Source organism: Aquila chrysaetos, chromosome Z (genome assembly GCF_900496995.4).
Source record: "Aquila chrysaetos chrysaetos chromosome Z, bAquChr1.4, whole genome shotgun sequence".
NCBI classification, from domain to species: domain Eukaryota; kingdom Metazoa; phylum Chordata; class Aves; order Accipitriformes; family Accipitridae; genus Aquila; species Aquila chrysaetos.
Window position 1 is genome coordinate 729637 of NC_044030.1, and position 14135 is coordinate 743771.

At 65.6% G+C, this 14135-nt stretch overlaps 1 protein-coding gene across 1 annotated transcript; it reads left to right on the forward strand.

Annotated features, from left to right (window-relative positions):
* Window positions 1-425: 425 nt before the first annotated feature.
* LOC115336648 (maestro heat-like repeat-containing protein family member 7) lies at window positions 426-13823 on the forward strand. Its single transcript, XM_041120835.1, has 24 exons — window positions 426-494; window positions 2716-2838; window positions 3134-3300; window positions 3582-4125; window positions 4327-4443; window positions 4668-4747; window positions 5145-5256; window positions 5498-5587; window positions 6203-6307; window positions 7170-7341; window positions 7751-7842; window positions 8360-8509; window positions 8709-8863; window positions 8972-9110; window positions 9674-9861; window positions 9950-10087; window positions 10338-10443; window positions 10640-10777; window positions 11082-11258; window positions 11463-11618; window positions 11978-12079; window positions 12441-12543; window positions 12899-12958; window positions 13274-13823. Exons 1-24 carry the CDS (start codon window positions 426-428, stop codon window positions 13477-13479), a joined length of 3489 nt encoding a protein of 1162 aa, XP_040976769.1. The 3' UTR covers window positions 13480-13823.
* The last annotated feature ends 312 nt before the right edge of the window (window positions 13824-14135 follow it).

Here is a 14135-nt window from a genome sequence, read left to right on the forward strand (position 1 = left end):
GTCTCTGCACTATCAGTCCCTTCTTTATCAATTCTTGCCGTCTCTTCAGGAGTTCGACGACATATTCCTGTAAGAATTTTTCTTCTACCTTTGGGTGCTCAATCGGCATTTCTAGGTCATAGGGCATCCCATATAACATTTCAAAAGGAGAGACCCCAGTGTCTGCTCTGGGTTGTGTCCTTACATTTAATAAGGCTAATGGCAAACACTTTATCCAATTCATTTTAGTTTCAATGATCAATTTAGTCAAATGTTTTTTAATTTCCCCATTCATTCTTTCCACTTTTCCTGAACTCTGTGGATGCCATGGGGTATGATATTCCCATTTAGTTCCTAAGAGATCCAAGATCTCCTTGATATCCTCGGAGGTAAAATGGGGTCCCCGATCTGAATCAATTACTGCTATGTTTCCATACCGCGGTACGATGTTTTTCCAGCAGTACCTTGACTACAGCTTTTGCAGTGGCTCGGGCTACCGGAAAGGCCTCCACAAAGTGGGTCAAATGGTCCACTAGTACTAGGAGATATTTGTATCTGCCCCACTTTGGGAAGTTCGGTAAAATCGATTTGTATTCTTTCAAATGGTCTCTTAGCCAGTTCGCGTCCTCCTAGTACTCTTTCCCTGAGCTGATGCTTATTTACCCTTTGGCATGTTAAACATTCCCCAACGATTTTCTTGGCTATATCATATATTCCTATACACATATACTTAATTCCGAATTGGTCTACCAATGCCTGTACTCCCCAATGAGTTTGCCTGTGAAATTCTCTCATTATTCTCCATGCTGCCCCCTTTGGAATTACTTCTCTCCCATCAGGGAGACACCATTTCGCGTCCTTTTCAATAACTCCCGCTTGTTTGAGTTTTTCCTTTTCTTGAGTGGTAAAACTCACGATACCATTGGCTTTTATTGGAGTCTGTGTCTGTTCCACTTCCTTTACGATTAGTAAGGCGGCTTTCTTTGCTTCTTCATCAGCTAAATTATTTCCCCTTATTTGTTTATTGATACCCCTCTGATGGCCTTTCACATGTACTACTGCAATTTGTTTGGGTCCTCTTAGAGCCTCTAGAGTTTGTTTTATCAAGGCCTCATGTACTAGGCCCTTCTCTTGAGAGTTTACTAACCCTCGTTCTTCCCAAATTTTGCCAAATGTATGAACTACCCCGAATGCATATTTGGAATCTGTAAATATCGTCCCTTGTTTATTTTTCAATAACTGCAAAGCTCTTAATACCGCATATAATTCACAAGCTTGGGCTGACCACGTCGCCTCAAGGGGGCCAGATTCTTTCACCTCTAGGGTGGTCCCATCTATTATCGCATACCCTGATCTTCGCTTCCCATTTACCACTCGTGATGACCCATCTACAAATAATTTCAACCCGTTCGGTAGTTCCTCTTCTTCTAAATCTTCTCTAATTTTGGTTTGGTGTTCTATTAATTGCACACCATCATGAATTAGGTTCTCACTTGGTTCCCCATATAAGAATTGAGCTGGGTTTTGCAAGCTAGTTGTTTCAAGTTCCAACTTGGGGGAATGTATTAAAATACCCTCGTATTTCAGCAGCCTGGCGTCAGTGATCCATGTGTCTGCCTTCTGCTGTAATACTCCCCGTACGTTATGAGGCGTATATACTTTCAATTCTCCCCCTAGAGTTACTTTCCCAGCTTCTTCAACTAAAGGGGCCGTGGCTACTATAGCTTGTAAGCAAGTAGGCCATCCCCTGCTAACCAGATCTAAGAGTTTAGAAAAATAGCCTATGGGTTTCTTTCTTCCAGCCCACTCCTGGGTTAGTATCCCAAAGGCTGTTCCTCCCTCTGAATTCACAAACAAATAAAATGGTCGTTTAATATCGGGTAAACTTAACACCGGAGCATTTACAAGGTCAGCTTTGAGGTTTTCTAGACTCTGTTCGTCCTCTTGAGTCCGTTTTATTAATCCTACTCCCACTAATTTCTGATACAAAAACTTCACTTTGCTGCTATAATTTTCAATCCATTGTCTACAGTACCCTAAAAGTCCTAACAATTGCCTTATCTGCCTCTTGTTTGTTGGTGCCTAGAGGGATAAAATACCGTTCACTCGTTCAGGGCCTAGTTTCTTAGTTCCCTTGCTCAGCCAGTGTCCTAAGTATCTTACTCCCTCTTCAGTAAACTGCAATTTAGACTTTGAAACTTTCAATCCCTTTAGGCTTAAAAAGTTCAATAATCTAATGCTCTCATTTCTACCAGCCTCCTGATCTTCCCCAGCTAACAACAGATCATCTACATACTGCACTAAAGTCACTTCTGGGTTTAATTCAAAAGTGTCTAATACTTGTCCTAAAGCTTGCCCAAACAAATTTGGTGATTCTGTAAACCCCTGTGGGAGTACAGTCCATCTTAATTGTTGTTTCCTATGGGTTTCAGGATCTTCCCATTCAAAGGCAAAATAATCCCTACTGTGATAAATTCATCTTATGTATTAATTCATCATATGTATTTGTTAATCAAACCGGTTTTGTAAGCCTTGCACAGTATGTTCGCTTTTGCAAGGCAGTGTTAGCTCTTGCAAACAGGGGCAGTTGGAAACTTTGTAACTGTAAGGTCCTGCTAAGTGAACGGGCTAGATCGGCTTTCAATGCCTAATAAGGAAATATTTTAAGGTACGCATGCTCTAAATGACAAGAAACGCAGAAGAAGACTACAACCTTCAATCCCACGACCCCCTTAGCCACCAGACGTGCAATCGCAGAAGACGCTACACAAGGCCACGCGGGCCGGGACTCTGGGCTTCAGCCCGGCAGCCAAGGGCTGTAAAAAGGGGACTCTAAAGGGGTTGGGGGCGCGCCCGTTGGTAGAGCAGAGACTCCCCGGCCGCCCAGCGCTGTTTTGCCTGTTTGCCGCTTGCTTCAATAAATTTTGATTGGACTGTCCACGGGCTGGCGTATAGTTTGTCGTCGCCACTTATAACAGGGGGAGCGCCAGCGCTGGGGAGTCCCGCCTGGGGCAGGGGAGGCGCGCAGAGGGACCGGAGGCTGCGGCCGGAGACAGCGGCGGGTCAACTCCCCTGGGAGAGCCCGTGTCACGGGGGGCACGCCCTGCCCCGGCTGGCGGGTAATAGGGCCCTTTGTGACCTCCTCTTGCGGCAGCTAGTGATGCCCAGCGCCGGCGCGTCAGCCCCACAGTGTCCGGGACTCTGCCGAGGACAGGACATGAATCCCGCAGCTCGTGCGAGAGCCTCTACGCGCAGAGCGCGGGGTTCCCTTCGGCCCCTGGCGCACCAGGGGTTTCCCCAAGGCTCCGCCGCCTCCGCCAGGTAAGAGCGCAGGGCTGGGGCTGGGCCGGCGCCACAGGGACCCCAAGGGGCCTGGGCCCGGCAGGCAGGCCCTTCCAGAAGGGGCTGGGGGCAGGAGAGCCGGCGCCAGGGCTGGGGTGGTGCCCGCTGGCAGACGGCATGCTGCGGCAGACCCCCCCCCGTCCCTGCCCAGCTCCTCCGCCCCACCGCCCGCCTGCTCCGGCCAGGCAGCGCTGGGACGGGGCCGCTCGCCGTGGGCTGCCCCCTCCCCACCCTCAGCCCCTTCCTCTGTCTCCCCACAGACGTTCCCCCCGCAGGAGCCGCGCGCCCGGGGCGGCAGAGGGTGAAAGGGCCGGGGTGGCCGCAGAGGAGCGGCAGCGGTCAGAAAGCCCTGGGCGGCGCGAGCTGCGCGGCGAGGACTTGGGCTCCGCTGGCCCCGCCACACGTGCGGAGGAGGACGAGAGCTCCGGCATCCCCGCCATAAGTGAGCATCGACGGGACCACCTCCTGCCTCAGCACCCAGAGCGGGGCAGGGAGAGGCAGCCGGGCTGGAAGGAGGCGGCGCAGCTGCAGGGCTGGCACCTCTCCCGCCCTGCTGCTAGCGGCGTCCTGGGGGAGACGCCAGGGGCATCGGCGCCCTGGCCCGGGTCTCGCTGCGTGCAGGGCGGCGGGCGCAGGGCCGGAGAGGGAGCCCCTCTCTTCCCTCTACCTCCCGCCCCTGCCTACAGCTCTCCCCGCTCTTGTTCTTCATCGGGTGCAGCTGCTGCCGCCTCCCACTGCCAGCTGGAGGGCGAGGAGAAGGAAGCCCTCGACTGCTTCTTGGCCTTTCTCCACAGCACCGGCAGGGTAACTGCAGACTTTGTCAGCAGCGAGGTGCTGCCGTGCCTGCTGCCTGCGCGCGGGCTCTCGGAGGGCTGCTGGCTGTGCAGAGCTGCTCCCCTGCCGGCCCCCGCCGCCGGCCCTGCAGCCCCTCGAGCCCCTGCTCCTGCTGGCCGTGCTTCTGCCCCCTCACCCTCCCTCGCTGTCTCTCTTCTCCCTCGCCGTCAGGAAGAGGCCTCGAAGCGGAGGTTTCTGGCCGCCATCCGCACGCTCTGCGGAGCCTGGCTGCGGGGCAGGTACCGGCCCAGTTCCTCGTCGGCACGTGAGCTGCTGGAGAAAATAGAGGTGAGGGGGCTGAGGGAGGGGGGCAAAGCTGGCCGAGCACCGGCCCGGCGCTAAGGGCAGCCAGCACTCGGGCACGTGGGCACAGGGAGAGGGCGAGACAGGCCTCCGTGGCAACAGCCCTGCCTGCCACGGGGCCAGCGCTCCGGGTGCCGGTGCCGGCTGCGGACTGGGGCCGGGCGCCGGCAGCTCCCCTGCCCCATCCCGGCCGTGCTCTCCCTCCCCAGCTACTGCGGCGAAAGGAGGCCCCTCGCAGCACAGACGCCGTGATGTGGCAGCAAGCCGTGCTTGCCGTCGCTGCCGTGAGGTACCTGCCCCAGACTCCGGCCGGGCCAGGGCCTCCCCACGTGCCAGGGTGCCAGGATGGCACCAGGCATCCCCTCTCCTGGCAGGACCCTGGCGGCACTGTCTTCGGGCCGGCGCTCTCCCTCGCGCTCGGTCCGTCGGTGGGCCAGATGGGAGGGCGGAGGGTGCTCCGGGGCTCCCTGGTGCCTCTCGGCTCGAGAGGCTGCGTTCGGGCTCCGCCGGCCGGGACTGCCCTCTGTCCGCGGCTTAGCGGCAGAGGGGAGGGAGGAGATTGCCTCCACGCGTCCCTTCCCCGCCTCGTACGGGCACCACCCCGGGGACTGCCAGCCCCGATGGCTGCGGCCACCTTGCCGGACGGGGAAGCCTCGGCATCCACCCGGCGCCTTCTCTCCTTGCAGCGAAGAGAAGGAAGGCCTGCTGGCACAGCACCTCTGCCCCTGCCTCCACAGCATCTTCCACCTTCCTCCAGCGCAGCAGACGGACAGCGAACGTGCTTCGCTCGATGCCGAGGTGAGCGTGGGCTGAGCTACGGAGAGCCCGCCGGTCAGTCCCTGTGCTCGTCTTCCGAGTCGGCTTTGGCTGCGGGAAGACGACGACAGGAGAAGAAGGAAGAGCCGGGAGACCCGGAGGCCTCTCCTGGGCATCAGAGGGCGGGCAGCTGAGGCCCGCTTCAGGTGCAAGCAACTCGAGCCAGCTTCCCGCAAGGAAGAAGGGCCGGTGCAAGCACCTCACCCGCCGCACCCCCTCACAGATCCTGAGAACTCTGGACAGCGTGCTGGAGGTGCTGATGCACGGCGCTCGGCTGAGCTCCAGCGACGTGACAGTGGAGAGGATCTTGCAGGTCAGGCGTTTGCCGAGAGCAGAGCTGGCGGGCTCTCTCGCTTGCCTTACCCCAAAGCGACGCGACCTTCTGGAGCGTGCGCGCCCCAGCCCCGAGCCAAAGCAGCGGAAAGAGTCTCGAGTGTCCTTCCCAGGCCCCCTGCTCCGGCAGCTGGCACCGCTGAGCCACTGCCCTTGCTGCCCACCCCCTTCACGCTCTCCTCCCCAGGCGGCAGCAGGCCGGAGGTCTGCTGGGACGTGGCCACGGTGCAGGGGGAGCCCGGCCCTGAAGCTCCCTTCTTCTGGCCTCCCCAGGGGCCGTGGCCCGGCCTCCCTGGCGCGGGCCCCCCTGCGGGTGCCCGTCCTCCTGGAGAAGGGACACGCGGCTATTTTTGGGGTGGCGCGTGGAAGGGGGCAGAGGCGGCTGGGGATCCGGCTGCCTCCCTGAGCGCAGCAGGTCACCGACGGTCGGCAACGGTCCCTGAGGTGGCGGGGCGGCCGGACCGCGTTCCAGGCCTTCCTCCCGTCCGGCGGAAGCCTTGGCGGCACGTTGCCGAAGCCCCGCCGGGTGCTTGGCAGAGCCACCGCTGCGGGAGCCGCCGTCACTTCCCAAGGCCAACAGCTTTTCCCTTCTCAGGTCCTGCTGCCCTTCATGGCATCCCAGGAAGTGGCTAGGCGCCGGAGGGCTGTGGGGAGGGTTGTCCGCCTGAGCCAGATCTGGATGTCCTCTTTGATGCTGGAGGTAAGGGGCCTGTGGCAGGGGATTCGGTAAGGCTCAGCCGTGCGCCAGCCTCTTTGCCCCTCTCCCTGGGAGCTGCTCTCTCCCGTGCCTTTTCTCTCGGGAGCCAGCTCCGTCCCGGGCCGTGGGAGCATTTTGCAGGCCCGGCTCCGGCAGCCCTCCCTCCCCTGGGCTGCTGCCCAGCCGCTTCAGCGTGGAAGGCCTGCGGGGCGCTCAGGCCCTTCCCGTCCCCGCTGCCGCTGCCCGCTCCCGGCCCCCTGGCCCCGGGGCTCCTGCTGCAGCCCCGCAGGCGCTCCCTTGCCTTGCCTTGCGTTCCCTTGCCTTGCCTTGCGTTCCCTTGCCTTGACTTCCCTTGCCTTCCCTTGCCTTGACTTCCCTTGCCTTGCCTCGCCTCCCCTCGCCTCCCCTTGCCTCCCCTTCCCTTCCCTTCCCTTCCCTTCCCTTCCCGGGAAGGACGGTGCCAGGCCTTGGGACAGCCTGCCAGAAGGAGGAGAGGGCGCGTGGCTGCACCCTTTTGCGGAGGTGGGGAGTCCCGCAGGCGGGGAAGGAGGGCTCCCGCAGCTGAATGGGGGTGCGGAGGACCAGCAGAGCCAGGGTCTCAAGCCTCCGGCAGGCACCCCAGTCCCACGGGCTCACGGGGAGGGAAGGCAAAACCCTTCCAGGGCTCCCTGCGCGGGGAGGCAGCACGCTCCTTGCCCTGCCGCAGCTGCCGCAGGCCGTGCCTCCGCGGGGCGCAGCGCAGGGCAGAGCCCTCCAGAGCTCTGGCTCACGCGGCACTCGGCCCGGGGCCCGCTCTCGGAGGCGAGGGCTTTCGTCCCATCGGCCGCAGCTTGGCCCTGCTACCGCTCCTTCCTCTCTCCCACAGGCCGTGCCCTTCAGGAAGGGCAACTTCTTCCTCTTCAGAGAGAAGCCGGTGGAATTCCTGGGGCAGCTGATGGGGCACGTCGCTCTGTCCTGTGCCGAGGAGGACCGCGAGATCAGCTGCGCGGCTGCGGAGGCGCTCGGTGCCTTGCACAGCTTCGTTCTGCTGCGACAGGGTGAGAGATGCCGGGGCCTTCCAGCCACACGGGCCCAGGCGAGGCGCCGCACCGCCTCAGCCCCCCTCCTCTGCTCGAGGAAGGAGCGGCAAACTCCTGCGAGGCTGGAGCAGGGGAGCAGCCGTGCTGCGCCAAGCCCGGGGCCCAGGCAGCCCGCCTCGGAGGACCCTTGGGCTGGAGAGCCTGCGGCAGCAGCCTCCCGGGCTTCTCTCCTCCTCCCGAGCCGGCAGCCAGACCCAGCTCTCGTGCCCTTCTGCAGCCTAAGAGGGAGGGTTTCCCCTCCTGCCCCTGGAAGCGGGCGCACTGCCACGGCTCTGGCTCCCCACGGAACGGAGAGCCAGGCGCAGAGCTCTCCCTCGCGCCCTCGCCTGCTGCCTCCAGCTCACCGTGTGTTCCCCCTCCTGCCCAGGCTGCCAGGCAGCACGGGAGGATCGAGAGCTACCAACGCAGCGGGAAAGCGCTAGCACTATCTGGCCCAAGGAGCCCGCTGACGAGACGACGGTAACGAGCTTCTCCCTCGCTTCTCCCTCGCTTCTCCCTCGCTTCTCCCTCGCTTCCTCTCCCCTTGCTCGGGCGAACGGGTGCGTCGGCCGCCACCGCGGGGAACGGCGCGGCCTCCCGCCGATCGGGCTGCGATCGGGCTGCGATCGGGCTGCGGGGTCCCGCCGCCTCTCTGCAGCGAGGAGCTTTCCCGAGGCTTTAACCCAGCATCGGTGCAGCAGCCCCAGCTGTCCCGGCCACCGCGAGCTCCGGTGGCCAGCAGAGCTAGCGCCCCGTGCCCTCGCCCCCCCTGTGCCCCTCCTTCAGCCCGCAGGGCAGCTCCCTCTCCTCTCCACACGCGCCACGGCTGCAATCCGGCTGCAATCCCTCCGGAGCAGCCCCTGCTGCTGGCCCTTGTCCCGGGGCAGGAGGCCAGCGCCGCCCCCGCTTTCTCGCTCCGGAGCCGCCCCCGCTGCTCAGCCGTGCCCCGCCAGCAGGGCACTCGCTGCGACACCTCTTCCCTCCCTCCCTCCCTCAGGTGTTTGGGAGCTTCCTCCTCCCGAAGGAGAGGAGCGACTTCCTCCTGACCGTCTTGAGCAACATGGTGCACCCCAGGGTCTCTGACGCCCAGACGGTTGCCAACGTGCTGGAGGTGGTCTTGAGACACTCGTGCTCGGAGCTGGTGGAGGTAGGCGGCGTGCGGCCGGATCGCCCTGTGCGCGTGCCCTGCGGGGGCCGCTTCCCCCGCCCCAAGTCCCGGGCTGGGGAGCGCCCGGCGGGCGGGCGGCCTTTGCGGCCGGCAAGGAGCGACGGGAGGGAAGCGGTTCTCGGTGGCAGCCGGGCCCGTGGCTGCGCTGCACCCCGCTGCACCCCGCTGCCTCCGCCAGGTGGAAGAGATCACGCAGACCATCCACGTGCAGCTGGCGCACCTCAGCCGGAAGCCGCTCCAGGACATCCTGAGGACGACCCTCGTCCAGGTGGCCCACCTGAACCCTCGGAAGGTGACCGCCGGCCTGCTGCGGGCTTCCCCGCACTGTGACAGGTAGGTGGGCAGCCAGCCTCGGGGGCAGCTCGGGACCTCTGGGGCCTGCCCAGGCAGAAGGGGGGGTGGCCGAGGCGGCCCCCCTGACGGCGCGCTCGGTCTCTGCAGCACTGCCAGGGCCATGTGGAGGATCCTGGCCTCTGAGCCCTGCCTGGCGGACAGCGTGCTGAGGAGGCTGCTGCTGCAGCAGGAAGACGCCAGCCAGCGCGGCGACACGGGAGAATGCAGCCGCTGCCGTTTCCTGGCTGTGAGTGTCCGGATGAGGCCTGCTCCCCCCGCCCGGGGCTGCGTGCCCCTCTCCAGCCCGTCCCCCCCTCTCCGCCTGCCCCCAAGCCCGGACCTCCCCAGGGGCGCCGGGGCCAGGGGCCTCGGGGCCACAGCCAGGCAGGGCAGCACGTGCTGCTCGGCCCCGCAGCACGCGGGCAGGCAGCCCGCCCCCGCCTCTGCCGCCCTCGGCGGCTCTCCTCCCTCCTCGCCGCCGCCGCCTGCCTGCTCGGCCGCCGGGAAGCCCGGGGCGGCGGGGCTGCCTGGGCAGAGCAGGCTGTGGGGCTGGGCAGGGGGAGCCCCGGGCAGCCAGCAGGGCCCGTGGGGCCGGCTGGGCCGTTCCCTCTGGAGGGGAAGCACGAAGGCTCGGCTCGCGGGCCTGCGCCGCGAAAGGGAGCCGAGCCCCGAGAGCCCCCCACGGCTGGGCTCCGGGCTCTGCCCTGGCATCTGTCTCCCTCAGCTCAGGGCAGCGCCCGAGGCCCCCAGCCCCAGGCAGCGCCGCGGGACGTCTCTGCGGCGAGAGCGCTCCCTGGTTGTTTTCCGTAGGTAGCTGGTGCCATGCACGAGATCTTCGTGGTGCCCTCCAGCCGAGACTGCGTGCGCGTACTTGTCGACGAGCTCTTCGTGGCCGTGGTCCTCCAGCTCTCCTTCAGCTTGAAGAGCCCGGGGCGGGGCTGCTGCACCGCTGGCAGCCGGAGCAGGGAGGCCAGCCATCCTCCAGTCCGCCCCATCAGGTGCTCTGTCCCCGCTCCCTGGTCTCTGCCCCGGGCCCAGAGCTGGGGCCGGGGCTCCACGGGTGACCGTGGTTTGCTCTGCGTGCAGGAGCACGGTGAGCACCATGCAAGCCCTGTTCCACTGCCTGGGCGGTGCCTCCCTGGCCGAAGACATCGGGAGGCAGGGCGCCTGGGACGCGCTCATGAGCCCCGAGACCTACCCCACCGGTATCGCCGCGCTGACGAGGTGAGAGCCTTCTCGGTTGCCCTCGTCTCCCCCGGCGTTTCTACCCTCGGGCCGCAGCACCCCCCCGCAACAATCGCCTTCCTCGCGGGCGGTGGGGCGCAAGCAGCCGAGGCAAGGCACGAAGGCAGCCTTGCCCCGTCTGGCCTGGCCTGGCCTGGCCTGGGGGGAATGGCTGGGGCTGGCAGCGCGCTCCCAGAGGGGTTTGCCTGCCCAGCTGGCTGCCGCCAATGCCTTTTTTCCCCCCGGCCAGGGTGCTGCGGCGTGAAGCGCCGGCCTGCTGCGCCTCCCTGTCCGCACAGGCGCTCCGAGGTCTCCGGGCCTGCCAGGACATGGGCACCATGGCCGTCTTCGTCGAGGTGGGCCTGGTGGCGAGCGCTGCCTCTCTGAGGGCGGGCGGGGGGCAGCTGGGCTGCGGGCGTGAGGCAGAGGGCAGAGGCGAGGCGGTGAGGGCCCTCTGCGGGGGCTGTGACCAGCCCTGGTGCCTTGCCCCAAGCCACCCGGGAGCTCTGCTGGCCGTGCCAGGCTCTCACTCCGCTGCCTGGTGCGTTTCAGCTCCTGGACGACGACGACTTTGAGCGCGTCGACGGCGACACCCTGCACGTCCTCCGGTTCCACCTGCGGAGCGAGAGCTTGGCGCTGCGCAGGATGGCAGTCACGAGCCTCGCCACGCTGTCTGGCAGACCCGAGAAGGTGAGCAGGGGCAGCCGGGCACAGCGAGGGTCTCCGCCTGGGGCTGGGCTGCGGGTGGTGGTGTGGGCAGCGGCTCGCTCGGGCTGTGCCGGCAGCGGCGGGAGCGGCGGGAAGGGTGGCCGCTGCCCCCGCGTCCCCCGTTGGGCGGCCCCCGAGCGCTTCAGGCCAGGCCCCGGGCTGCGCCGCACACGGACGTCTGCCCGAGCGGCGCCGCACCCTCTACACGCGGAGCGGCTCCGCCAGCGCGGTCTGCCAGCGCGGTTTCCTTTTGCGGTCACAAAATGAGATCGCCTGTTTGGCGTAGGCGGCGACTCTGCGAGGCCTGCTGCCAGAGGTCACGCAGCGACTGCGGGACGACGACTGCGGCATCAGGACGGCGGCCCTGACTGTCCTCAGGAACACGCTCTGCCTGGCGGACAGGCAGACGGCTGTCCCCATCGCGCTGCAGCTGCTCGCGGCGCTCCTGCCGCTCTTTGAAAACGTAAGGCGGCGGGAGAGCAGAGGCTCGGTTCGCATGCCTGCGGGGGGGGGCTCGCGTGCGTGGCCCGGGGCCGGTGCGTCCCTCTCCGCAGGTCTGCGAGTTCTTCTCCTCGCCGCAGCGGGAGGGCCACAAGCGTTTGTCTCCTCGCCGTGGGCTTGGAGGAGCCGGGACTGAGGTCCTCCCCTCCTCCTTCTCTCCTCCTAGGAGTCCAGCTCCGTGCGCGAGCGCTCCATCCTGCTCTGCAGAGATGCGGTGGATGTCGCAGTCGGCACCCACGCGAAGCAGGGGAAGAAGGAGGTGCGGAGGAGCCTGATGCCCCTGTTCTTCCACCTGCACGACGAGGACCACAGCGTAGCTCAGGTGGGCGTTTCCAAGCGCTTGGAATGTGCCTCAGTTGGGGCCCAACCTCCGGAGTCCCTGGGGAGGGCCGGGAGTGAGCCCCTCCCTGCCTGCGGCCGCAGAGCTGGCAGCAGCCGAGAAGGCGGGCAGGGGCTCTTCCCACCCCTGCCCTGCCTGACGCAGCAGAGCTCGGCAGCAGCGCGCAGCCACAAAGACCTACGCCCCGGAGCCCCCGTGGGCTTCCCAGCGTGCTGCAGGTGTCTAAGGCCAGGGCGTGGACCCCCAACCCTTGCCAGCCCCCCGCTCTCGCTCTGCCCAGGGACCGCCAGGTCCTGGCCCCTGGGCGGCGGTGCCATCTCCCAGTCTCTGGTGCTCTGCAGGCCTCTCGGGAAGCCCTCCTTGGAGCTGCCAAGCTCCTGAAGCGGAGGCAGCTCCGGAAGCTGCTGGAGACGGAGCAGACCTGGAGGGTTGCTGAGCGCCTGGTAAGGACGGCCCTGAAGCCCCACAGCCAGCCTGGAGAAGCCCCTCTCCCCCGGTGCCCAGCGCGTGGGGCTGGCAGCTGTGCCCCTGCGCCGCTGGCAGCTGTGCCCCTGCGCCGCTTGCCTGCACCGCACACAGGCTGCCTTTCCCCCCCCGGAGCCCAGGGGTGCCCCGCTGGGCCTTGGCGGCAGGGTGGCACCGCAGCAGCCCGGGGAGCACGCTGTCCTCTGCTCCCTCCAGAGCCCAGCACCAGCCCGCTGCTGGCTGGACGTCGTGGGTGTCCGGGCACGGGAAGGTAGGGGAGGCCAGCCTGGGCCTCAGGGCGGGCTCTGCGCCAACCCTGTCCCCTGGTGCTCTCACCAGCTGGCGGAGAACAGCAGCAGAGCGGAGGAGTACGTGGAGCAGAGCCTGCCGTACCTGCAGAGCCCACAGGAACCCTTGCGCGAGGCAGCCGTCAGGTTCCTTGGTGAGCCACGAGCCCGCCGAGGGTCCCTCCCTGCCCGCCGGTGGCTTAGCCCCAGCCACGGCTGCTGCCGAACCCGCCGGGCGGCTGCAGAGCCCCGACTGCCCGACGCGGGGCTGGGCGTCCGCGGGGCTCCCTGCCGCCCTCTCCCGCTCCTGCCCCACGCAGGGGGGGGCCGGCGGGAGCCTCGCCGGGTCCCCGGCAGCCTTCTTGGGCTTCACGCTCAGGGGACCGCCCTGGGGTCAGCCTTGCCCAAGGGGAGGAGGGCGCGTGGCCGGGCCGGTGGGGCCGGTGGGGGGGAGCTGGGCCGCTGGGGCGGGCAGGCCAGCGGGATCTGTGATGGGCTGCGTGTGCCTAGGGCTCGCTGGGCAGCGGCTGAGGGATGGGCACCAGGAGAAGCTGCAGGTCATCTGCGAGGGTGAGCGAGGGCAGTGGGGTGTCTGCGGGGGCTGGCAGGGAGGAGGAAAGACCCTGGGTAGGGAGCTCAAACCCCTGCCCCGGCCGGGGAGGGCTCTGCTCCCCGCGCGGGTGAGGGGTGGCGTGGACAGAGCCGGGGGAGATTTCAGGGGCCCGTGGGGCAGCGGTGGGCAGCCCCCTCTGGCCGATGCCGGTGCCCCTGCCTCCCTGCTGGCCCTGGCAAGAGCTGCGGGCGCGGGGGTGGCCCTGGCTGGAGGGACTCCTTAGGTCCCCGCAGATCCGGGCTCTGACCTCGGCTCCGTTCCTTCCGTCCCAGCCCTTCAAGGCAAGGCGAACGACAGCAGCCCCTCGGTCTCTTCCCTGGCGCTTCAAACCCTGCGGATGCTGGGCACTGCGGTGGAAGAGCCTGCCTCCGGATTCAGCCTGCGAGCGCTGCGCTACCGGTTCCGGAGGGCATGGAGGAGGACGACCCGCGCCCTGGGAGATGCCTGGCTGTGCTGCCGCAGCTGTGTGCAGAGCTGAGCCCGGGCTGCTCCTCACGCTGGCTCCACCTGAGCAGCTGGAGCTGCCCGCTTGCCAGCAGCCCAGGGCCGTGCAGGACACACCACCGCACGCTGCGTTGCCCAGCTCTCTCCAGACCCCAGCCTGGATGGGCGCCCGCGCTCCCCAGCACTCCCGTTTCATGGGGAAGGGGACGGGAGGGCCACGGCCCGCGGCTCCCGTGGGCGTGCTGGCTGTGAAGCCGCAAGCAGCAGCCACGTGCGGCGGCGCTTTGGACTGCGACCCAGGAAGGAAGCGGGCATCCTGCAGGGCGCAAGCGGAGCCCTGAGCGCAGCCGGCCTGCGTGCCTCCCCGCCATTGATAAAAGGACTCTGGAACTTCAGGCGCTGTTTGAGCTCTTCTCCGCCGTACCGCCACCTCCCTGTCACCCCCAGGCACCCGTAGGGGACCTACTCCGCCAGCCCCGCACGAAGCCCCGTGGAGCCCTGCTGCCTGCCAGGTCCCCCCGGGGAACCCTGCCAGGTCCCCTGGGCACCCCTGTGGAGCCCTGCTGCCACCCAGACAGATGGAGGGACCGCACTGGGTCCCACTTGCATCCCTGAGGAGCCCTGCTGTCCGCCAGGCCCCCACAAGAGCCCCAGCAGGGCCCGCACATGGCCCTGTGGAGCCAGGCTTCT